The following is a 23636-nucleotide window of genomic DNA, read 5'->3' as shown; positions in this document are numbered from 1 at the left end:
AATATACTGGAAGTCTCATCCTTCTGTTTCTCCATTTTGGCCAGGGATCAGAGCTGAACTGCAGTTGCGACCTAAGCCCCAGCTGTGGCAACGCCAGATTCCCAACCCACTATGCTGGACCAGGGATCAAATAACACATCCCAGCATTCCCAAGAGGCCACCGATCCTGTTGTGCCACAGTGGGAACTCCACTTCTTTCTCTTCTAAGGAGCTCATAACAAAGCTGAACTCACTGCAGTCCTCAGTAACTGCTAACTGATTTAAGGGGTAAAGGATTGGAGGAATGAAGTGTCTTATACAGGAGCAGTTAATAAAGAGCCTAGGTAGAGAGCTTACACTGAAAATGGGAAACAAACTAAGAATAAGGGATGGCCTACATGTCCATCTAAGGAATGCCTAATTGAGGCCTTAGGCAGAGGCAGTACAGGGTTTTATTTTGTGAATGAGACTATTGTGATTAAATCAGTATTTTACAATTTATCGATGAAAGTTACTCCTAGAAACCTAGTTTGAATTTAGTAAAGAAAGCATTCAGGAATCAAGTCAAGGAAAGTTGGAGGTAGTTACTAAAAATCAGGTGTGACGTGGAAATGGGAATAGAGTAAAAAGGGACCAGTGGGCAAGATCTGAAGGAAAAAACTGAAAGATCCCCAAAATACTTGGTTACAGAGAATTTAAAAAAGGAAATAAAAGACAGTAAAGTTTGTGGGACCTGGGTGGCAGTGCTCAATTTTGCAATAAGTCCAACTAAATTTGTGTAACACTTTCAAAACATTTTAAATGCTTTATGAAAATCCATGTTAAACAAATATTTTACATAAACTCTGCCAAGAAACCTTACTTACCAAAGCAGGATACCATTCAGTCTTCTCAGATGAAGATACCACACTTACAACTTTTCCTAATAATTCATCGTTGAGACGTCGCTTATCCTCATCTTCCTCTTCACTACTTTCTTCTTCTTTTTCATCTTCATTACTAAAAGTTAGAACAATTTTATCATGATTTTTGATATAGTCAGAGTGGTGTGAATTCAATGTGTACAAATCAATCTCTTATATGCATTACCCCAGAGTAGTAGCCTCTTCATTCATACTGAAAGTGAAGACATGGATACTTCCCTAGCCCCATAGAAGCAATCCTGAGCTGTCCATGGTAACTCTGAGTTCATGTCACCAGATCAAAGAGGATGTGGATTTAGACTCTCATGCCAACCACCAGCTGGGACAAAAAAGCTTTATCACCATATTTACTGTGCCAAATACATTTTAAGAGATTGCCCTTTTACTTTACGTATGCCAGATGCCAGATGATACAACTCTAATTTTCCTAACAGGTTATGAAAAGATCTCATAAAACGTATCAGAAGGCCTATGCAGATAACCTACCTGGGTAACTAAACAACTGGACAAACTCACAGTGAGTAAAAAGTTTACCAAACAACTCATCTGTACTCTTCGAAAATATCAATGTCACGAAAAGACAGAAAAAAGGCTGCGGAACTTTTCTAGATTAAGCGAAACTTAAGAACCACATAAACTAAATACAATGAATGATTTTGGATTGAATCTTGGAATCGGGGAATAGTATAAAGGCTTTACTGGGAATACTGACAAAATGGGAAATACAGACTATTAGGTAATAGCATTCTATCAATGTTAACTGTTCTGAATTTGATAACCATACTTTGGTTACATAAGACAATGCTTCAGTTATCACAGAAACAATTTAGGGGTAAAAGGTCATGATGCTTGCAACTTCCTCTAAATGGCTAAGCCAATTAAAATTATTATTAAGGAGTTCCCGTCGTGGTGCAGTGGTTAACGAATCCAACTAGGAACCATGAGCTTGCGGGTTCGGTCCCTAGCCTTGATCAGTGGGTTAACGATCCGGTGTTGCCGTGAGCTGTGGTGTAGGTTGCAGATGCAGCTCGGATCCAGCGTTGCTGTGGCTCTGGCGTAGGCCAGCGGCTACAGCTCCGATTCGACCCCTAGCCTGGGAACCTCCATATGCCGCGGGAGCGGCCCAAAGAAATAGCAAAAAGACAAAAAAAAATTAAAAAAATAAAATTATTATTAACTTAAAATAATTATATATAACATGTACATATATTTATAAATATATAGAAAGAGAGGAAATAGTAAAGTAAATGTGGCAAAAAAATTTAACAATTTAGTGGCTCCAGATGACTGTATGAAAGTTTATTGTATACTACAATTTTAAAATTTGAATTATATTTGAAATAAAAAGATTAAAAAACATGTACACTGACCTAAAATAGAAAAACCATCATATCAATTAAGGAATTTGGCAAAGTAACTCAAAACAAAAATAGCCTTTTTAAAAAAGGGGCTATGAGGAGTTCTCTTGTGGCGCAGTGTTAAGGATCTGGTGTTGTCACCACAGTGGCTTGGGTCATGACTGGGGCAGGGTTCGATCCTTGGTCAGGGAATTTCCACATGCCATGGGTGTGGCCAAAAAAAGGGGATGGGTATGTGTGTGATAATTATTCTTATTACTCTGTCCAAGAACTAAGAACAGGAGAGTTCCCGTCGTGGTGCAGTGGTTAACAAATCCGACTAGGAACCATGAGGTTGCAGGTTCGATCCCTGGCCTTGCTCACTGGGTTAAGGACCTGACGTTGCCATGAGCTGCGGTGTAGGTAGCAGACTAAGGATCTGATGTTGCCATGAGCTGCGGTGTAGGTCGCAGACATGGCTCAGATCCTGCATTGCTGTGGCTGTGGCGTAGGCCGGTGGCTGCAGCTCCAATTGGACCCCTAGCCTGGGAATCTCCACATGCCATGGGAGCGGCCCTAGAAAAGGCAAAAGACAAAAAAAAAAAGGAACAGAGTCTGCTCAGGGCAACATGTCTAAAACAAGGATACAAAATGCTATGGAAAAGCTACCCAAACAAATTTAGCCACCCTCGAAAGACCATTTGTTGAATGTTTTAATAACTGCACTGTCACTGCATATGAAAGCACTCACACAGGTAGCGAGGAGGACCTCCTTCCTCTGTTTGTCTTCTTTGCAATTACTGGAGTTCCAAAATGCTCTGGATTTGTTAATGGAAGCTGGTCAAGTGTCTGAACAAGAAACAAACAAATGAAATCACTTTTTGCCTCTACCTTAGTAGCTGTTATTCATCTCAAAAAGTCCCTCCGTGTCACTGTACCTCGCTCTCGGCAAAATGCCGCTCTCCTTTTAGGCAAAGTGAGGTGCGTCTCAGTGTTCGCTCATCACCATCATCAAACACTGCAATAAGCATAAGATATCAGAGAATGTATGCACATTAAATAAAATTTAACTGCACAAAATGCTATTATGGCTATTTATCTGGGGCTTAAGAATGATTATTTGTTAGCTATGGTTTAAGACCTTTTAAAATACACACACTACATTTTTCATTCTGTAGATACTGAACACACACAGGTTAATGGCTGACCCCGACTGCATGTCTCCATTCACTTTTTCAGTTTCTATCACTACAGAACCACCATCTTAAACCATCAGCAACCTCATCCAAGCATAGGTATTATACTACCTTTAATCCTAGAAGAATGAGCAAACACCTGGTTAAAAAAGTATTATGGGTTTTTCCAGAAAAAGATATCAGTGGAGTATCTCTAACATTCAGAAACTGATTTCTGAAAATGCTGCTGGCTTATTCTACTGCTATTTGCATGATAACCTACTATAACAGAAGCACTGGTTGCCAAATTCTAAAGTTTCTTTGCTAGAAGAGGATGCAAGCTTAGAAATAAAAGCTGAAACAAGGAAAGACCAGAAAGATGAACATTTTTCTAATTCTAAAATATTAAGTCATAATTGCACAGAGGCTTTCTCAAGTTTTTATTTCTACTACATGAAAAAGAAATCACACTATTGGGAACTATGTGTAAGTATATCAAGGAAATGGAGGTAAGGAATTAAAACATTTTATCACTAACGCTCTCCATGTATCTAGTTATAAATATTATTTTGATAATGTTATAGGTTTAAGTTTTCAGAAATGTACTCTGATCTTAACATCTAACATTTACAAAGAAAATGTTGTCAGAAAATACCTGATGCCCAGAATAAAATAAGACAGAATTTCTACCTCAGATACTTAAAATGTATATATACATCGGCAAATGACTGTATGTATCATGGAAAAAAAATATGCATAGGAAAGCACAGACACAAAGATGATTATTAAGATTTAATCCCAATTTTTATCATTTTCGGTTGTCTTTCCATTCTAATGCGAAGAAAGGAAAATTTTACATTACTTTAATACTATCTTAAAATCTTTACATTGTTATCTACATAATTACAATCCTGAATTTTTTTGTTTTCTTTTGTCTTTTTAGGGCCGCACCCTTGGCATATGGAGGTTACCAGGCTAGGGGTCCAATCAGAGCTGTTGCCACTGGCCTATGCCAGAGCCACAGCAACACCACAGCTCGTGGCAATGTGAGATCCTTAACCCACTTAGCGAGGCCAGGGATCGAAGCCACAACCTCACGGTTCCTAGTTGGACTTGTTTCCACTTCGCCACAACGGGAATGCCTGAATTTTTTTTTTTTAATGGGTTATTTTATTAGCAAACACTTTGCCTTCAAATCATAAACTTCTTTTTTTCTTTTTCTTTTGGCCCCTCCACAGCACATAGAGTTCCGAGGGCAGGGATCAGATCTGAGCCACAGTTGCAACCTATGCCACAGCTGCACTGTTCCAGGCCACAGAGATGGAACCTGCGTCCCAGCACTTCAGAGACACCACTGATCCCACTGTTGCCACAGGGGGAACTCCAAACTTGTATTTTCATACTAGACACTTAATTATGTAAGAGCACTCAACTTCATTTTTTTTTTCCTATTTATGGCCTCACCTTTGGCAAATGGACATTCCAGGCCTAAACCACAGCCACGGCAACACCAGATCTGAGCCACACCTGCAACCTACACTGCAGCTTGCAGCAGCCAGATCCTTAACCCACTGATTGAGGCCAGAGGTTGAGCCAGCATCCTCAGAGTCAATGTTGGGTTCTTCACACACTGAGTCACAACAGGAACTCCAACTTCTTCAATATTTATCAGTCAGTTCTTTCTCCTAGGCTAAAAGTACCTAGTTTAAGTTCTTTTACATGCAGGAGACAATGCAGAGAAAATTAAAGGCTCTTGAAGCATATAGGTTAAAGAACCATAATGAGGAAGTTCCCTTGTGGCACAGTGGGTTAAGGATCTGGTGTTGCCACAACTGTGGGACAGGTTCAATCCCTGGCCCAGGGACTTCTATATGCCACAGGTGCTGCCAAAAAATTAATAAAGAACCATAAAGATTCCACAAAATCAGCTCCATTAATACATTGTCAGTGATGCAGAAATTCATGGCCATCTACAGACTCAATAACAAGATAAAACACAATATCCTCCAACAATTATATCATTAATCTACACTTGATTAACAGTTCTCTAAACGTCTGTATCAAAATAAAGATTCAGGAGTTCCCATTGTGGCCGCAGCGGAAACAAATCCGACTATGAGTTGAGGGTTCAATCCCTAGCCTCGCTCCAGTGGGTTAAGGATCTAGCGTTGCAGTGAGCTATGGCGTAGATCATAGACGTGGCTCGGATCCTGCTTTGCTGTGGCTGTGGTGTAGGCCAGCAGCTGTAGCTCTGATTAGACCCCTAGCCTAGGAACCTCCATATGCCACAGGTGCAACCCTAAAAACAAAAGAGAAAAGACAAAACAAAAAAATGATTCACACGGTGTCAACTATGATAAAACACTGTTTTTTAAAAAAATTCAAAATCATGAAATTATCATACCAAACAAAATAATTACTCTATTATTAATGTCCATGAGTATGCTCAAGAAACAAATCTTGAAAGTTTCCAATTTCCTTGATACCGACAATACCAAAGATGGTGACAGTGGACATACACATATGTACTCACATACAGTACATTAAGTGGAGGAAGGAAATGAGAATGTACCAATCACTAATATTAAATTTAGGCAACAAAATCTTTTCCACAATGTTTATTATTAATCAATGCCAGCCCCAAATCAAAATGCTGTGATGAGAAATTTCAACAATTTAATATTGAGTTGCTGTTTTGTAAAATACTCTTTTGAAATACATCAGATTTTTGAAGGGGCAAAAATTAATTTCACTTCAACACAATTTATCATAGGTAGAAATAAGGTAAGAGCCAAAGGGGATTAAGGTATAAACAACCACTTTACAGTTTTACATAGGAACCCTTCTGATTTCAAGTGAACAAAGAGAATTAAAGAAATTTTTTTTAAATCACTAAACTATACAAAGGTATGTATTTGAGTACTTTATACAGTTTGTTGAGGCACGCAACTTCTTAAGGTCTACTGAAAGACAAATCCAACTACATAGTGGACCTATTTAATCATGAAATCCTTGACTATCAAAATCATTAAGAAGTTCCATCTGTATGAAGTTTCCTCTATAACTTCCATGTTAGAATCATCATCTAAAAGAACACAAAATTTGAAGGCATTGAAGAGTGACTGGCATTTTGATAAGAGTGAAATAGGGGTTCCCGTCGTGGCACAGCAGAAACGAATCCGACTAGGAACCATGAGTTTGTGGGTTCGATCCCTGGCCTCGCTCAGTGGGTTAAGAATCTGGCGTTGCTGGAGCTGTGGTATAGGTTCACAGATGTGGCTTGGATCTGGTGTTGCTGTGCCTATGGTGTAGGCCGGCAGCTACAGCTCCAATTAGACCCCTAGTCTGGGAACCTCCATATGCCACAGGTACGGTCCTCAAAAGACAAAAAAAAAAAGAGTGAAATAATTAACTTGTGTATGTAGTAAATTTAGATTATTTTGGTTCAGGATGTATATACTACAGCATGCCAAGAGAAAAAAAGTCAGACTCTAAGTATTTAGGAATTACAAGACATTTCTTGTACTTGCCAAAATGGCATTTGAATAGATTATTCACTGAGTGGGAGAACAGATACTACAAAAGTTGTATCTTTATTAATATTTTGCATACAAATATTAATACCTAATTTGAGGATAATGAAAAAGCTAAGACTCTCTCCATAACATTAATCATACTAGACAAAATAATGCTAACACAAATATACAAAGCCTAATTCTAGCTGTTGTTAGAATTCAAAGAAACAACAGCAAAAGGGATTTAATCTAACCACTAGATACAAAAGATCTAAGAGTTCCCTGGTGGTTCAGCGGGTTAAGGATCTGGTGTTTTCACTGCTGTGGCCTGGGTCGCTGCTGTGGCCCAGGAATTTCCACATGCCACAGGCATGGGCAAAAAAAAAAAAAGATCTGTTATCATGGCACTGTTAGATGCTGGAGAATAGTAAGATAATAACAACAGTAATTAAATTAACTTTATCTATCCAAAGATACAATTGGCTACTACTTATTAAGCTTTTACTATGTCTTAATCCATACAGCAGCCTCTACAAGGTAAAAATCACACTATCTTCCTTTTATAGATAAAGAAATTGACAATCAGAAGGTCCATCTACGAGCTACAATACGTAGTTAAGAGGGACCAAAATGAGTAATAAATAGGTATGAAGCAGAAGCATAAAATGAACACTGTGGAGAAAGTTAGAAATTCTTTTTTCTTTTCTTTTCTTTTTTTTTTTTTTTTGGCTTTTTAGGGCCACACACATAGCACATGGAAAGTCCCAGGCTAGAGGTCAAATCAGAGCTGTAGCTAACAGCCTACACCACAGCCAGAGCAGTGAAGGAGCCAAGCCGCATCTGTGACCTACACCGCAGCTCACAGCAATGCCAGATCCTTAATCCACTGAGAGGGGCCAAGGGATTGAACCTGTGTCCTCATGGATACTAGTTGGGTTCGTTACCTCTGAGCCACAATGGGAACTGCAGAAGTTAGGAATTCTGACTTGGCAAAAATAAGTATTATTGTTACATCTGTTTTATGAAAGCTATGATTAACAAAATCTATCACATAATAGAGTAAAAATTTTTAAACTAAAAATATACGGATACCCTAGGTAAGACCAATAGTTTTGTTACTCATAAAATCATCTGTGATAACTACAGAAATCTCTTAGCAACCAAAATCAAAAACTTCAGGAATCCGGAAACTTAAGAAATTAACATTCCAATGTATAATTACATTAACAAAATATGGGAATGTGAAGTCTTACAAAAGGCTATTTAAACAATGGGTTAAAGCCTATCACAGGACTGAACAGATTTGTTAGCACTTTTTTCCTTAATGAATTATTTTTCAGTCAATTGAATAACCACTTGGCTTTGAAAACATTTTGTGGTTGATTCTCATTATAAGAGGTTCTAATCAAGTTAAAAGCCTTATAATCCTTCAGCACATTCTACAACAGCACATTTACTGATTTCTCCTCTACTCTTTTAACTTAGAACTTCCATGAGATCTGAAACAACTGATGTGCAAAACAATAGTTACAGGCACGGGAAAAAAATCCCAAATCTTAAAAAGCATTTGTCACAAAAATATAGCAATGACAGAAAAGATTCTAGTTTTAAATTTGATATATGATGTATATTTATGTACACTTAAATATAAATTATTTAAATTAATAGCAACTTTTTCCTTATTTCTCAAATTCCAAATTGGAATATATTTTTATGTTCCAAAAAAGCAAAAGGAGATCCTATTGTGCTATAGTGGGTTAAGAATCTGAATGCAGTGAGTGACTCTGGTCACTGCTGAAGTGCAGGTTCAATCCTTGACCCAGTGCAGTGGGTTAAAGGATCCTATGTTGCCACAGCTGGGGGGTAGGCTGCAACTGTGGCTCAGATTCAATCCCTGGCCCAGGGACTTCTATACGCTGCTGGTGCAACCATCAAATTTTTAAAAATTAAAAAAAAAAGGAGCAAAAGAACAGTTTTAGAATGTATTACTGACATTGTATTTGCCAGGAATTAAAGGCAACCCACAAGTGAAGATATGAGTTCTAATTTCAATCTTGTTATATTCCGAATGACTGGGCAGATAAGAACACACTTCCATACATTACAGATTCCTTATCTTTAATGCAAAGATAAGAACTACCAAATGAATAAACTATGCTAGGAAGCACTATTTTACGATAGGAAGAGGAAACACTTCCAAGTCTCAAAAAACAAACAAAAATCCATGAACTGATTCTATTTATTGTGCACTATGAGAGGGAAAGGTGTTCTTAGATCTTTTAAAAATTGAATTATAGTAAATCCATAATCTCTTTCAAAGTTGGTTATTCAGCTATACGTGGAAAAATTAATACAGATATTATATAAGGAATTAAAATACCACTTTCTTAATATAACTTTCGATCATAAATAATTATAACTCCTATTTGATCCAAACTAGCAGTGTGGTATCCCCGTTTGTTTCATTTTTAATAATCTGACATAATCTCAGGTTCTCTTTAAAAAAATAATAATTTAGACCATTAATACAACCTAGTGTAACGTTCTGATTCTACCTATGTAACACTTTGCTAAGAATCAGAAATTAACAAAAATTCCAGGAGTTCCCGTTGTGACTCAGTGGTTAACAAACTCGACTGGTATCCATGAGGACAAGGGGTCAATCCCTGGCCTTGCTCAGCGGGCTAAAGACCTAGCACTGCCACGAGCTGTGGTGTAGGGCACAGACACGGCGCAGATCTGGTGTTGCTGTGGCTGTGGTGTGCACCAGCAGCTACAGCTCCAATTCGACCTCAAGCCTGGGAACCTCCATGCGCCACAGGTGTGCCCCCCCCCAAAAAGTTCCAGAGAAGAGCGATTAAACCCAGTAAGTAGTAGGTGCACAATTAATGAAAAATACAGAAAGTTCACAACCTGTGAGAGATCACACATTTTATTTTGCCATCTTTTAATACTGATTGATATGTATGTGGTCTACATCCTTTAATACCTAAACATTCTTATAGCAGAGAGCTATACTGGGTATACTTAAGAGGGTAGTGCCAAAAAAAAATTAAAATTAAAATTTTAAATTTAAATTTTTAAAAAAGTCAAGAGTAGTGCCTCTTAACCTCTTAAATCCTAAACATTTTGAATTTTTCTCCCAAATCAGTCTGTTTGTACAAGTGTGGTCTGTTTTTCTAAGTGTGTATTATCTGCATTAGATTAACCCAATGTGCTTATAAAAAGAAAGATTCTTGGGTTGCCAACCCAGACCTACTAATTTGGAGAGATTTGGGGTTCCTCATTTTTCAAACAAGCACCAAGTGATTCTTATGTACAGTAATAATTAATACATGAAATTAAGATTCTAAACTCTTTGAGAACAAGAATTATACAATTTCTCCTATAACTACCTATCATAGAAAGTCACCAGAGAGAATGCTCAGTAGCAACTAGTTTTCAGAAATACTAAAATGCCATTCATGTAAGGGATAAAGACTGCCATTCATAATTGAAGGATAATTCTAGGGTGCAGAAATTCAAGATACCTGAGTATTTCTTCTGCAGAGGCATAAGCATTATGTCTGTAAAACATCACAAGTATTGTGAATGTAACCTTGATGTTGAACACCAAACAGGATGCATATTAGTATCTGAACATGCATCATATAATTTCCCATGATTCTACACACATCAATTCCTGTAATTTTTACCACTGCTTTAATATAGCAAAATTGTATTTACTTAATCTCTAAGAGTTATTAACATTAAGCTTAGTTTTTAAATCTCTTACCATTTCAACAGCCACAACTAAGCCTCCTAGAAATGTATCATTCAGAATAATAGCATCGTTGTGAACCAACACTAACTTTTAGGAGGTCCAAGGAAAATCAAAATGGTTAGAAAATATTAGTGGCATAGAGCAAACCACTACTACTAAGAGAAGCCACAGAGTAAGACACAGGAAGTACAATTTTCAATCAAAGTGCATTCTTCACAGCTTTGAGCATCAACTAGAGATGAATGATTTTTATCCAAAGCAACAAATCAAGTAAACTAAAAATCAAACCTAAAGGGTCATTTCTTTTCCTCCTACAGGGAAACCACAACACTATAACTACATCTCTTATACCAAGACATAAATGTAAAAACCAAACAATGTTATAGATATTTGGTGTAAAGACAAAGATTGGATGTTATCCACAGAACTGTATAATCTGAAAGTACTGAGAAAAGATTTAGAAATGTTAGTCATTGCTATTCTCATCAATGTAACAGAGCAACTATATAGGTACCACATTTAGGTTGTCTTTTACATGTGTTATGACAACTGTTGCTACTCACTAAAGTTTTTTTTTTTGGTCTTTTTTTTTTTGCTATTTCTTGGGCCGCTCCCGTGGCATATGGAGGTTCCCAGGCTAGGGGTCGAATCGGAGCTGTAGCCACCGGCCTACGCCAGAGCCACAGCAACGCTGGATCCGAGCCTCATCTGCAACCTACACCACAGCTCACGGCAACGCCGGATCGTTAACCCACTGAGCAAGGGCAGGGACCGAACCCGCAACCTCATGGTTCCTAGTCGGCTTCGTTAACCACTGCGCCACGACGGGAACTCCTCAGTAAAGTTTTTGAAAGCCAGTATAAGCTTATGCATGAAATATTAAGAATGCATTCACATTACTAATATATATATATATATATATATATATATATATATACACACACACACATATGTCTTTCTTGAAAGATGTTACTTAAGAGAGTTGTAACTACCCTGAAAATCAAAAATTAAACTATGATCACCTAGGCTTGAATCTACTCTGGTCGGAATTGTTTTAGTCTGTAAATTCTGTGGTAACATCTATATTACTTATTCTTATATAAAACAGGCAGCAATATGATACAGACTGCAACTCTGCAATTTTAATTCTAATGTCGGAAAAAGTCTGATTATTTACAATACTAAGTGATACTGACTTTTCTAACGGAAGAAAAAGAATCCTATAATTTAACTTTCTTGAAGAGAAATAACAAGACAACCTAAAAAAGAAGTACGTTGTTGGATAAAATAGCTGTAAGTGTCCAAGTTACTATAGAGAGTTTATTTGGGTTTTTTTTCTTTTTTTTTGTCTTTTTAGGGCTACACCTGTGGCATATGGAAGTTCCCAGGCTAGGGGTCGAATCAGAGCTAGAGCTACTGGCCTGTACCGCAGCCACAGCAACATTAGATCTGAGTCACGTCTGTAACCCACACTACAGCTCAGAGTGAGGCCAGGGATCCAACCTGAGTCTTCACAGATACCAGTCAGTTTGTTACCACAGAGCCACGACAGGAACTCCCAAAAGATGACTGTTTTTTTACTATCAGGGTGTCACTGAAATTTTAGCCATCTCTATCAAATAAATTGACAGATAAGAGCATATATTTCTCTGCCAAGATAATGATTCAATGTATTTATAAAACAGAAGGATATATATGAAACCCCTAATTAAATCTTATATATTAAGTTACCTAACTACTTACCCACAGTATACCAACTAGCATCTGTCAACTTGCTGATAACAGCTTCCTGAAAGGATCCATCAGATGTCCTTGTTTCAACAATAGCCCCAACCTAAAACACAAAAGTGAAATTTCATCACCAAATTTAAACAAACCAAATCACTCCTACTACTATATGACCTGGGTTAAAAAAAAAAAGTCTCTTTATGATACTTCTACCTTACATTGGGTTAAATCTTTATCATTTATAGTGCTCATACACTTATCATGCAATTCAAGTCCCCAAACATTTGGGCATAAGTTAGGTAGTTATTATTATCCCTATTTTACACATTGAAAATTGTGGCTCAGGGAGAGAATATGAAAAGGGACCAGGATGAGAATCCCATCTTTAAAGTCTTATTTCAGAGGGTTTTTTTACATTATATTGCCGAAGAAAACTGAATATAAGAACCAAAAAACCACTACAATAGCAAAAATAGCTTCAATTTTCTTTCATAGAAATATTGAATATCAGATTCAGCATTTGTATTTAAGGGACCTTTCAGATAAAGGTTCACCTGGAGAGAGAGGGATGGACCAGTTGACCTTCTTTCAGCTTCCAGACCTTTGTATATCAGATATTAACCAAAGTGGTACTCTGACATAACAAAGATTTATTACATAAACAAATGGCCAGAAATGGATAGAAAACATAATGTAGGTATTCAATCAACATAGTTTATTTTGCAGGTTAAAACAACAGAAGATTCAGACTTACAATACCAACATATTATTTAGCATGCTAAACATCTATGGCAACAATATGAAAGACAAAACGAGGTATTCAAACCAAAAATTCAAAAAAAAAGGTAGCCAAAACTCATATTCATATACATTAAATTACCCTTCTGTAAGATGTTTAAAATTCTCTTTGGGGAGGCCACACCCACAGCATATAGAAGTTCCCAGGCCAAGGATCGAACCAAAGCCACAGCAGTGACAACACCAAATCCTTAACCCCCTAGTCCACCAAGGAACTCCATGTTTAACATTCTTAAACTAAGGATACAACTATTGCAATATCTTAATATCTATTAGTTATACAATATCTCATTTGTATTTTTGTTTTCGGATTAACATTTATTATAACATTTTAAGTGTATCTACAAATGTAAAATTCAATAAGTCACTGAATGAATTTATGATTCATCATTTCAGATTGTAAACTGAACAAAATACGTACTCTTAAAGGACCCTTTACTTGGTCATCTTGCACCAACTGTGTAGTATTATCTTGTTTCAGGAGTACCTAAAAAACATTTTTGCACAATAATTTGCATGTTAATTTTAGAACAATACATTAATAGTAACACTGGAACAAAAATGTCTTTGGTCTATGCTTTCTTAGCATCCTAGGATTACCTATGGTATACACTGTCTAGTATTTTTGCTAATCATCTCTTTCATTAACTGTGAGCTCCTTGAAGGAAAGTCTTCCTTCATCACTACATCCCCAGTAGTTAGCAAGTGTCAGTGCATATTACAGCAACTTAACTATAGAAGATTTATAATCTGCAGTGATTAGTGTAAAACCTAACACTGCTTTTGCTGCTTTTTATCAACTAGTCATAAAGGTTTAGACTGTCAGCAATGTATTTAAAAAATAAAATAAAACAGAAAAAAAAAAAAGAGAAAACCCAAACCAGTATGGAACTTTACTACCTACAGGCAAGGTTAACAAATTAAAATCAGAAGTCTTCTAGTGCTTTATAAAGTAAAACTAAATAATAATCTAATATTCAATTCAGTCACAAATAAGTGCTTTGTTCTACTACAGACCTGCCCACAAATATAGGGTAACCTGCTCTATTAAGAGAGTGGGGTTAAGGGAGCTGGAAAGGGCATAAGTACCCAAATAAGAGGAGATTTCAAATTCTAGGTAATTTATGTATGATAAGTTCTTCCCAAACAATTGCTGTATTTATTTTATTTTATTTATTTTGCTTTTTTTTTTTAGGGCCACACCTGCAGCACATGGAGGTTCCCAGACTAGTGGTCAAATTGGAGCTGCAGCTGCCAGCCTACACCATAGCCACAGTAACTTGGGATCCGAGCTGCATCTGTTACCTACACCACAGCTCACAGCAATGCCAGATCCTTAATCCACTGAGCAAGGCCAGGAATAGAACCAGCATCCTCATAGATCCTACTCAGATTCATTTCCACTGCACCAGAATGCGTACTCCCATGGATAGTATTTTAACAGAGGCAGTTTGGAATACCTCTCATTTTGAGTTCTTTATTTCTCAATTCTTTTTTTCTTTTTTTTTTTTTTTGCTTTTTAGGGCCACACCCACAGCATATTGAGATCCCAGGCTAGGAGTCCAATCAGAGCTACAGCTGCCAGCCTACACCACAGCTGCAGCAACATGGGATCCAAGCTGCATCTCATTAACCACTGAGCCACTAAAGTAACACTTTTTTTTTTTTTTTTTTTTTAAGGCTGAACCTGTGGTATATGGAAGTTCCCAGGCCAGGGATGGATCAGAGCTGCAGGTGAAGCCCATGCCAAAGCAACACCAGATGCCCAGCCCACTGAGCTGGGACAGGGATCAAACCCACATCCTCGCAGAGACAACATCATGTCCCTAACCGGCTAAGCCACAATGGGAACTTCTATTTCTAAATTCTTAATTGCTTTTTCCCTATAGTTTTATATATAATAGTGCTCTTACATAGAAATGATTCACTAAGCGCAGTGCTTCAATAAATAAAATGTTGATTTGCAGTCTCCCCATTCCCAACTCTCTTCAACTGAGTTAATAAAGCTGTTGCATTAAAAAGGAAAATTACCTTAACTTTTACCAGCCTTTTCACAGTCTTAATCTTTGCCTCACAGAAGGCACCTCGGTACTTGGCACTGACCTCAGTCCCCACTGTCAGGTAGGCAGGCTCATCCGCCGCCTGAAGAAAGGAACAGAAAATGTGAATGTCACTGTTTTCCCTTATTCCAACCCCAAGTCTCTTCAAAAGGTTCTGTACTTCAAGTAATAAGAACATTATTTGCTTATTAATGTCATTGATAATTTGAAAAAAAAAACCCTAAAGCAAACACTTTATTAGCAATCCTTTGCTTTATAAACTATATCCTCATAACATAACACATTTGAAATTGTAACTAGAAAGTATCAGTAGGAATATATAATTTTTTTCCCTCCAGGTACAAAATGAGTCAACAATTCTATAATAGATAGAATTTAAGAAATTTTAACTTAAAAATCCAAAAAAATTTTTTTGTCTTTTTGCCCTTTCTAGGACCTCACCAGCGGCATATGAAGGTTCCCAGGCTAGGGGTCTAATGGGAGCTGTTTCTGCCTGCCTACACCAGAGCCACAGCAACGCGGGATCTGAGCTGCGTCTGCAACCTACACCACAGCTCATGGCAATGCCAGATCCTTAACCCACTGAGCAAGGTCAGGGATCGAACCCGGAACCTCATGGTTCCTAGTCGGATTCATTAACTACTGAGCCATGACGAGAACTCCAAAAAAAAAAAAAAATCCAAAAAATTTTAAATTAAAAATCCAAAACAATTTAAAAATCCAGAAAAGTTATATTCATATTAAGTGTCTCATAAAACTTTAAGTTATTCAGTTAATGGACTCCTGAAAATTTTGTTTTCAAATGAAAAGAAATACTGTTATTCCAATTAACACTAACAATACATCATGATTAAGTGTTTGTTATTATAGCTACATAAAGGCATCTTTTTGGATACACAATAAATGTATGGCTAGGAAACGAAGACAACCCTTTTGATAAGCAGAGCATAATTTAGAAAAATCACTGGCTAAAAGCTACATTTTAAAGGGTTAAGATATGAACTGATGCCTCAAGACTTGTAGCTGTACCTACAAGATTCATCACACTAATCTTGGTATTTAAAAAAAAAAAAAAGCTTCACAAAGAAATGTCTATTTTTAGCAAATGGTCATGATCAGAATGATACACTGAAAGGTGTGAGAAATTTCACTCCACCATTCATTTTAATCTTGACAGTAACAAAATGATTGCTATCTCAATCTGTCATTTTTTTTAAAAGTTACGTGTACTCAAGCTCAATTCAACACTTCTAAGTACAAAGGTGAAAGTCTATAGAGAAATATTTTTAAGTAGAAAATGATTTTTCATTTTCCAGTAAGTTTTCTCAACTAACATTAAAGAAGATACATGTGTCAAGGAGATACATCTCCTTCAAGGAGAAAAGAACACAAGAAAAAGTTTGGGAAAATACTGTTTCAGAGCTTAACACACTGAAAGTTAATGAGTAAGGAATAAAGTATCTTTTAAAGTTAGTGCATTTACAACTAGGGCAAATTAAAGAGAAATACTTTTGGCAAATAAGTAGATGACCGAAACATTCAAGGCCACAGAATTGCAGGATTCTATAACTTCTTTACCTTTAAACATCACATATGATGTTTGCAATATTAGTTCCAATATTAATTGTCTTCTGAAGACTTTTATTTTAGTTTGAATATGTTTAAATACTATAAAGACTGAACTAAAATTAAGTATTAGTAATTATAATAATTATAATATATAATAATACTTAGTATTAGTTCATTTTCAAATATTTTAGCCACGGAATTTCACCTTATCCCCAGAAGAAATGCTATCTCCCTGACACAATCCACATGTTCCATCCTTAGAAAATCGCATTGGCACTGGGGAAGAAAAAAACAAATTTCAGAAAATCCCCCAAACAACCAAAGCAGGACAGAAGCTTTACTTCTGCAAAGGTTGCTGCCAACACAGGAAGTGTTTAAAAATACTAGCCCAATGGACAACAATGGAAAGGCTGCACCAGCCTTTCCAAAGTGCTAACTGCTTCGGAGAGGGGACGAACTGACCGCATTTAGACACAATGATCATTTCTCACCCAATTCAACATGTCTTCATTTTCAGAAAGCGCAGCTTAGTAATCAATTTTGAGTAGAAAAAAATAAGGAAAAGAAAAATGACATTCCACAGCTCTAGCCTCACGACAGGCAGTGTCCAGGGCACGAGGTTCCGAGCAGCGTCGACTCCACTTACCTTCATTTTTACTGGTGATCTGTGGGGTTCCAGCTCAACGAGCTATCTTCTCTACCGCTGGAACCAAGGGGAGGGGAAAGACGGGCACAGAATCAGTCAACAGAGGGGAGCGACTCGGGGAAAGAAAGTAAACAAACGCCTGCGGGGAGGGGCAGAACCCTCACCAGGGAAGGCGAAAGAGCCCCTCCGAGGGCAGCCAGGACGCAGGAGCCGGAGGGGCGGCGAGAACCCCACGGGCGCCAAAGGGCAGCGGTTCCGCCTCAGAGTTCGCCAGCGGCCCACCGCGCCCCCGCCTCGCTCGCCACTTTGACCCGGAACGCTCAACTCAGAGCCCCAGGACGGCTCGCTCCGGAGAAGGGCAGGGCGCCGTTGGGGCTTCCCCAGGTCCCCTGCAGGCGCGGTCGCCGAGCCTCCTCCCGGCCGCCCCCGGATACCCCGACTTCGGCCCGCGCCCCGCCTCCGCAGCTCGGCCCCCTCGGCCCGCCCCGGGCCCGCGGTGGCGGCAGCGGAGTGTCACGGCGCCATTGCTCTCCTTCCTCCGCTCTGCACCATGTCAGGAAGGAGAAGCGCTTCTTCACCCCAAGGGGCAGGGGCCGCGGCCTTCAGCTTAGAGGCGCGCGAGGAAGGGAAGACCCGCGAGGGGGAGGGGGCTGGGGGGGGGCGGAGAGGAGGAGGGGAGGTGGCCCGGACAGGGTGTGGGAGGGGAGGGGAGCCGAACGGCAGCAGCCGCCGCCTCCTCCCCGCGCCCGCCTCAACTTTTTGTACAGCCCAGAGCGGTACCAGCCCCCAGCCCCTCGGGTCCTGCCACGGACTCCGGGGGGGAGGACGCGCCGTGGAGTTAGAGGCCGGCTCCCCTAAGCAGCCAGCTTCTCGCCGCGCGGAAGCAAACTTAGCGGCGCGGCCAGCCCCACAGCCATTTTCCCGGGAACCCCGGGAAGCGGCCGGGGAGGCAGCTGCAGCGGCTGTTCCTGCAGTTGCTGCCGCTGCTCCACGAACTGCCCCTTCACCTGCGCTTGTCGCCCCGCTTGCCAAGCATCCCCCTCCCCACCTCCAAAGCTTCCAACTGTACCGGGACCCCGGGCAGCAGCACCAGCTGCTAGTACCGCTTCGTCCATTCAGTATCGCCCCCGCTTTCCTTCTCCCCACCTACCAACTGAGGGTGAAGTGGGCGCTGTCAGCTCCCGAGTCCTCCGCCCCACTGACCCCCGTGGGCCCCCCGTCCGGGCAGCACCACTCTCGGCCGCCGCGGCAGTTCCTGCGCCCGGTTCCCTACTCGCCCGATTTACTGCCACAATCCACCAAATAACAAGCTGTTGAGCAGTCTCGCTTCTACACGAACTCCTATTGGCTGCTCATGACGCCGAAGAGTTTCGGATTGGAGCTCGCTACCTGCCGTCCTCATTGGATGTAGCTCTGAAACTTCCCGGATTGGTGCGAAAAATAGCAGGTAGGACATCTTCCACTTATGATTGGCTGTCTCCGAAGACTAACGTTACTGGAGAATCAGGTATTGAGTTAGTAAATCCTGAGAAATGATTGGTAAAGAGGACTCCGGATGTGCTTGACTGAGCACTGATTGGTCAATTGGGGGGGGTCAGGAAGAGCAGTTCGGCACGAGGATTGGCGGTGGGGTGTCCCATGGAAACCGAACCCGGCGCTGCGCCCAGGACTTGCACGGGGGCGGGGCAGGTCTTTCCAAGACGCCTGCGCCGAACCAGCTTGTCGGCGCCATTTTGTCTGGGCAGCGGTGGCTGCAGCGCTATCGCTTTTTATGTTTCTGGCCAGACGAGAGCGGATTCTTTAGTCTGTAGATTCGTTTTTTCTGCGGCACCCATCCACCGTTCTCTCCAGGACAAAACCTAGTGAACGCTGGAAGAGTCGCGATCTGCCGGAAAGGTCAGTTCGAAGCTGTGGTTGTCCGGTGGGCTGGGGGATGGCGCAGCACTGGAGGCACCGGCACCGGAAGTGAGGGGGCCGCGCGGCAGCCATGGCCGGGTATGTTCTCCCTGCGGCGGGGAGGGGAGCCGGGAGGCGGGTTGAGAGGGGGCGAGGCTTCCTCTCCCGCTGCCAAAGAGAAAGAGGCGGAGGAGACGAGCTGGTCTTTTTTTCCTGGCCGATCCTTTGGGTTCCTCTTCTCTGGGAGCAGTACTTCCCTTCTTTGGAAGTGGGTTTCGGCAGCTTGTCATACTCTGTGATCGAGTGTCACCAGTTATAGGCTCCTATTTCGGGAAGACGGGGAAGGCAAGGTTCTTAGACCCTCCCTACCTGGGGAGAGGTGTTTCCTCGTGCTCCTCCCGCGATGAGGCAATAAGGAAACTGGGTTTGGGGCGCTGAGGAATTCTCTTGGCAGCAGCCCTGCTACCTTAGACGTGCAGCTGTGCCACCCTTCTGGAGCCTTATGCTACTTTGGGGGAGGAAATACAGGGACTGAAAACTCCTGACCTAACCCTTATCATCACTCCTTAGAGGAAAGGTCCTCCCGGGTAGGACTTTGTTCAAGGCAGCTGTTGAGCTTGTTATGATCTTGTGTTGTTTTCAATAGAGCAAAATCACATTTGAAATTGGGGAAATAAAGTATTAATTAGCAAGTTGAGTTAAAGAATGAAATAATTAAATATGTAAAAATCAACGGTAGTCCACATTGACTACATTTACTCGTTAAGAGAATATCTTAATTGAGTCAATTTTTCATTCACAATAGTGCCTTTTCTTAGAATTACTAGAAAAGTAATTTTTTAGTTAAAATAAATGCATGTTAGTATTTCTATCGAATGACCTTGTCACACTGATGTAAATAGCTGTATAAAATTATCTTCATAATATTCTTGATTTGAAGCTTCTTACTCATGGGGCTCCAGACTAGAAAATGATTGAATGATTTAACAATTTATTGAGATTTTTTTTTTTGGCAGTTGGTCAGAAGAAAACAGGACAGCTCGGTGACAAATACCCGAAAGTATTACTGAGGTGAGCCTGCCTGAAAAAGTTTTTCTGTGGACCAGTAAGTAGAACCATAAATAGCAAAATGAAAAAATGGTAGTTGAAAAGTGTTTGTTTGGTCAAAGGTTCAAATAAGTCTGTATAACTAGCTTCCTGATGTGATACTTTAGAATGAAGTCCCCAGATTAGGACATACTTATGAGTCTGTTTACTCAATTATGCCTTTCCCATTTCTGGATTTTTTAAGTGCTTCATATTTTTATCAAGAAACAGTATGAACATTTTCATGATTTTTTTCCTCCATATTTAAAATTTTGGCATATAGAAAAGATATTTCAGTAAGAGTTTAGAAGTGATTTTTTTTTTTTTTGGTAAAGAAATTATGAAACATATAAAACTGCTCAACTTCCCCTGGGGGTAATCACCTATAATTCCACTACCTAACTTAAGACTGTTATTATCTGATCCAAATAACACATGTCACTGGGCATTTGGAAATTCCCAAAAAGCCAAAAGAAGAAAAAAAAAATTTCTTGTATTGCTGCCACCAAAAGGTATATACTGTATGTTTATCTTTTTTTTTTTTTTTGTCTTTTTGCTATTTCTTTGGGCCGCTCCCGTGGCACAAGGAGGTTCCCCAGGCTAGGGGTTGAATCGGAGCTGTAGCCGCTGGCCTACGCCAGAGCCACAGCAACTCTGGATCCGAGCCTCGTCTGCAACCTACACCACAGCTCACGGCAACGCCGGATCGTTAACCCACTGAGCAAGGGCAGGGACCGAACCCGCAACCTCATGGTTCCTAGTCGGATTCGTTAACCACGAACTCCCCGTTCCATATGCTGTGGGTGCGGCCATGAAATTAAAAAAAAAAAAAGATCGTTGTCTTAGGAATAAATGAAAGAAAATTAATTTTAATAGAATTGTGATTTGTAACGTGTTTGAGTGAATCCAAACTAGTAGAATAGTGATTGTACAATATTAAAATTTTTAGTAAATGTTTTTATGAAGAAAGCTGTTTTTGAAAAGAAGAATGTTTTATTTATTCGGTCAAGGGTTCAAATGAGGCAGTTAGCTTCCTGACATGATATTTAGACAAATCTCAAAATTAGAACATCTCTGAATTTTTTTTACCCATTTGTGGTTCCTACTTCTAGATTTTTAATCACCCAACATCACTGTAAACACTTTCATGGTTTTGTTTTTTTAAACTCAAGGTAAAATACTTGTCATCTAGAGATTTCATCAGGAAAAATGTTCAGAGGTGAAGCAAAACAGGAGTTCTTGTGGTGCAGTGGAAACACACCTGACATCCATGAGGATGCTGGTTCAGTCCCTGGCCTTGCTTAGTGGGCTAAGGATCTGGTGTTGCCATGAGCTATGGTGTAGGTCACAGACAAGGTTCAGATCCACCATTGCTGTTGCTGTGGTGTAGGCCAGCAGCTGCAGCTTGGATTCGACCCCTAGCTTGGGAACTTCTATATGCTGCAAATGCAGCCCTAAAAAGAAAAAAAAGAAGTGAAGCAAAACAGTCTGTTCTGAGTGTGTGGGTTATGTAAAAAACTCAAAAGTAAGAAAAGTCTTTGTCTTCTAGAGTAAGCCTTATTTCGAGGAAACATGAAGGAAAGTGTTCCAGATTTTAAAAGACCTGGATCAGCTATCTGTTGAAAATTCTATTTCTGGTATGCAGTTTTACTTAACTATTCATTAGTAATCAAGATTGGCCATGTTACTATTATATGTTTGCTTTTGAAAAATGATAGGATTTGTTCCACTGTGAAGTTATTTCTGTAAATGTCTGTATGTTGAAAAGTAGAACAGATTGTTTTGTTGAATGTAGCTGCTTTCCTAATGATTTGTTAAATTTTTTGAAAAGTTAAATGATTTGGTTATTAACACCCTTTGCTATTTCTACATTGTCTTGTGCCCTAGATATCAGTGCGTATTTTATGACCATTCATAGACACTGAGTTTCTTTCATATATGATGCAAACAAGAGCATATGTTAGAATTTGGATTCAAGTCATCTAGGTTACTTTGTAGCATTCCTTCCTGGCAAGGACCTGTGCTCCAGGAGCTTACTATCAGTAAAGGGAAGACCGTAATTAAACATGTGGAAGTTAATATAGTTACTTCAAAAGGTTTGGTCAGTTTAGATTAATTGAACTTTTTAAAGTTTTAAATCATGGCTCCCTACAAAAATTGATTTGTCAAAAGATCAGTACACAGTTAGCTCTAATTGTTTTTAAAAACACAAATTGTAGTACCAACAAAAAGCCATCATTTGTTGAGCCATCATTGAAGGCTTTTCAAGGTTAGTGGTATGTAGTATGTAAAATTAGAAGAAGGGAAGTCATTCTAAGTGAATGGAGATTGTGAGCAAGGATGCAGTTACATAAGAAAAGCCATGTTTGGGACAGTGAGTAAACCAATTTGGAGAGGATGACTGATTAAAAATTACATTGGGAAAACTGTGTGAAGCCAGTTGGTCAAGGTTTCTAGAATTAGCTGCATATCAGAATTGTATGGGTGCTAGTCCTTTATAGATTTAGGAACATCTAAAAGGCCTTAAAAGCTGGGATGTGGCAGAAAACAAAGATTGTATTTTGTTTTGTATTATTTTTAAACTTTACAGATCAAAGTGGACTTCACCATTCACTTCTAATCCCACCCTATCATTAGATTTTTTAAATGGCCTTCTTCCTGTCTGTATATATATTCTGTCTTTAGACTTAGGGAAGTTTTTATTTTCTTTGTTCCTTAACATAGTAATAGGCATTCATTGTCACTGCATGGTCTTCACAATAATGTTAATGTCTGAAAACATTCTATCAAAGTGTTTTATCTTTAACCTCATATTTCTATTCCTCGACCATTTAGGTTTCTAGCTCTTAAATACTGTAGTTATCATCTATGTTCATACAGTATTTTCTGTTTTTTGCACTGTTCTTGTAGGATTGATTTAAAAGGTCACCATATGGGGAGTTCCCATCATGGCTCAGCAGAAATGAATCTGACTAGAATCCAAGAGGACGCAGGTTCAATCCCTATCCTCAGTTCAGTGGATTAAGAGTCTGGCATTGCTGTGACCTGTGGTGTAGGTCACAGATGTGGCTAGTATCTGGTGTTGCTTTGGTTGTGGTGTAGGCCAGCAGCTACAGCTCCGATTTGACCCATAGCCTGGGAACTCCATTAGCCAGGAACTT

The 23636-nt window shown here is 39.5% G+C and overlaps 1 protein-coding gene and 1 long non-coding RNA gene across 5 annotated transcripts in view; one reads left to right on the top strand and one right to left on the bottom strand.

The window, feature by feature from the left end:
- The window catches only part of ARID4A (AT-rich interaction domain 4A), a 65948-nt gene extending 47168 nt beyond the window's left edge, over window positions 1-18780 (bottom strand). The window contains 8 exon segments of the mRNA XM_047767444.1: window positions 846-978; window positions 2991-3088; window positions 3178-3257; window positions 12436-12526; window positions 13640-13705; window positions 15250-15360; window positions 17494-17550; window positions 18644-18780. Coding sequence (XP_047623400.1) covers window positions 846-978; window positions 2991-3088; window positions 3178-3257; window positions 12436-12526; window positions 13640-13705; window positions 15250-15360; window positions 17494-17499 — 585 coding nt within the window. The 5' untranslated portion in view covers window positions 17500-17550; window positions 18644-18780.
- Window positions 18781-19213: 433 nt separating this feature from the next.
- Window positions 19214-23636, top strand: part of LOC125119877 (uncharacterized) — a 28230-nt gene continuing 23807 nt past the window's right edge. For 3 of the 4 annotated variants that reach the window (XR_007133200.1, XR_007133202.1, XR_007133203.1), the window contains exons 1-3: window positions 19214-19389; window positions 20406-20460; window positions 22025-22112. This is a non-coding gene — a long non-coding RNA (uncharacterized LOC125119877). Of the gene's footprint in view, window positions 19489-20405; window positions 20461-22024; window positions 22113-23636 lie in introns of all 4 variants that reach the window. The other variant, XR_007133201.1, reaches the window with a different exon arrangement.

Source organism: Phacochoerus africanus, chromosome 2 (genome assembly GCF_016906955.1).
Source record: "Phacochoerus africanus isolate WHEZ1 chromosome 2, ROS_Pafr_v1, whole genome shotgun sequence".
NCBI classification, from domain to species: Eukaryota; Metazoa; Chordata; class Mammalia; order Artiodactyla; family Suidae; genus Phacochoerus; species Phacochoerus africanus.
Note: the sequence above shows the minus strand (reverse complement) of the source record. Positions and strands in the feature narration are given on the sequence as shown.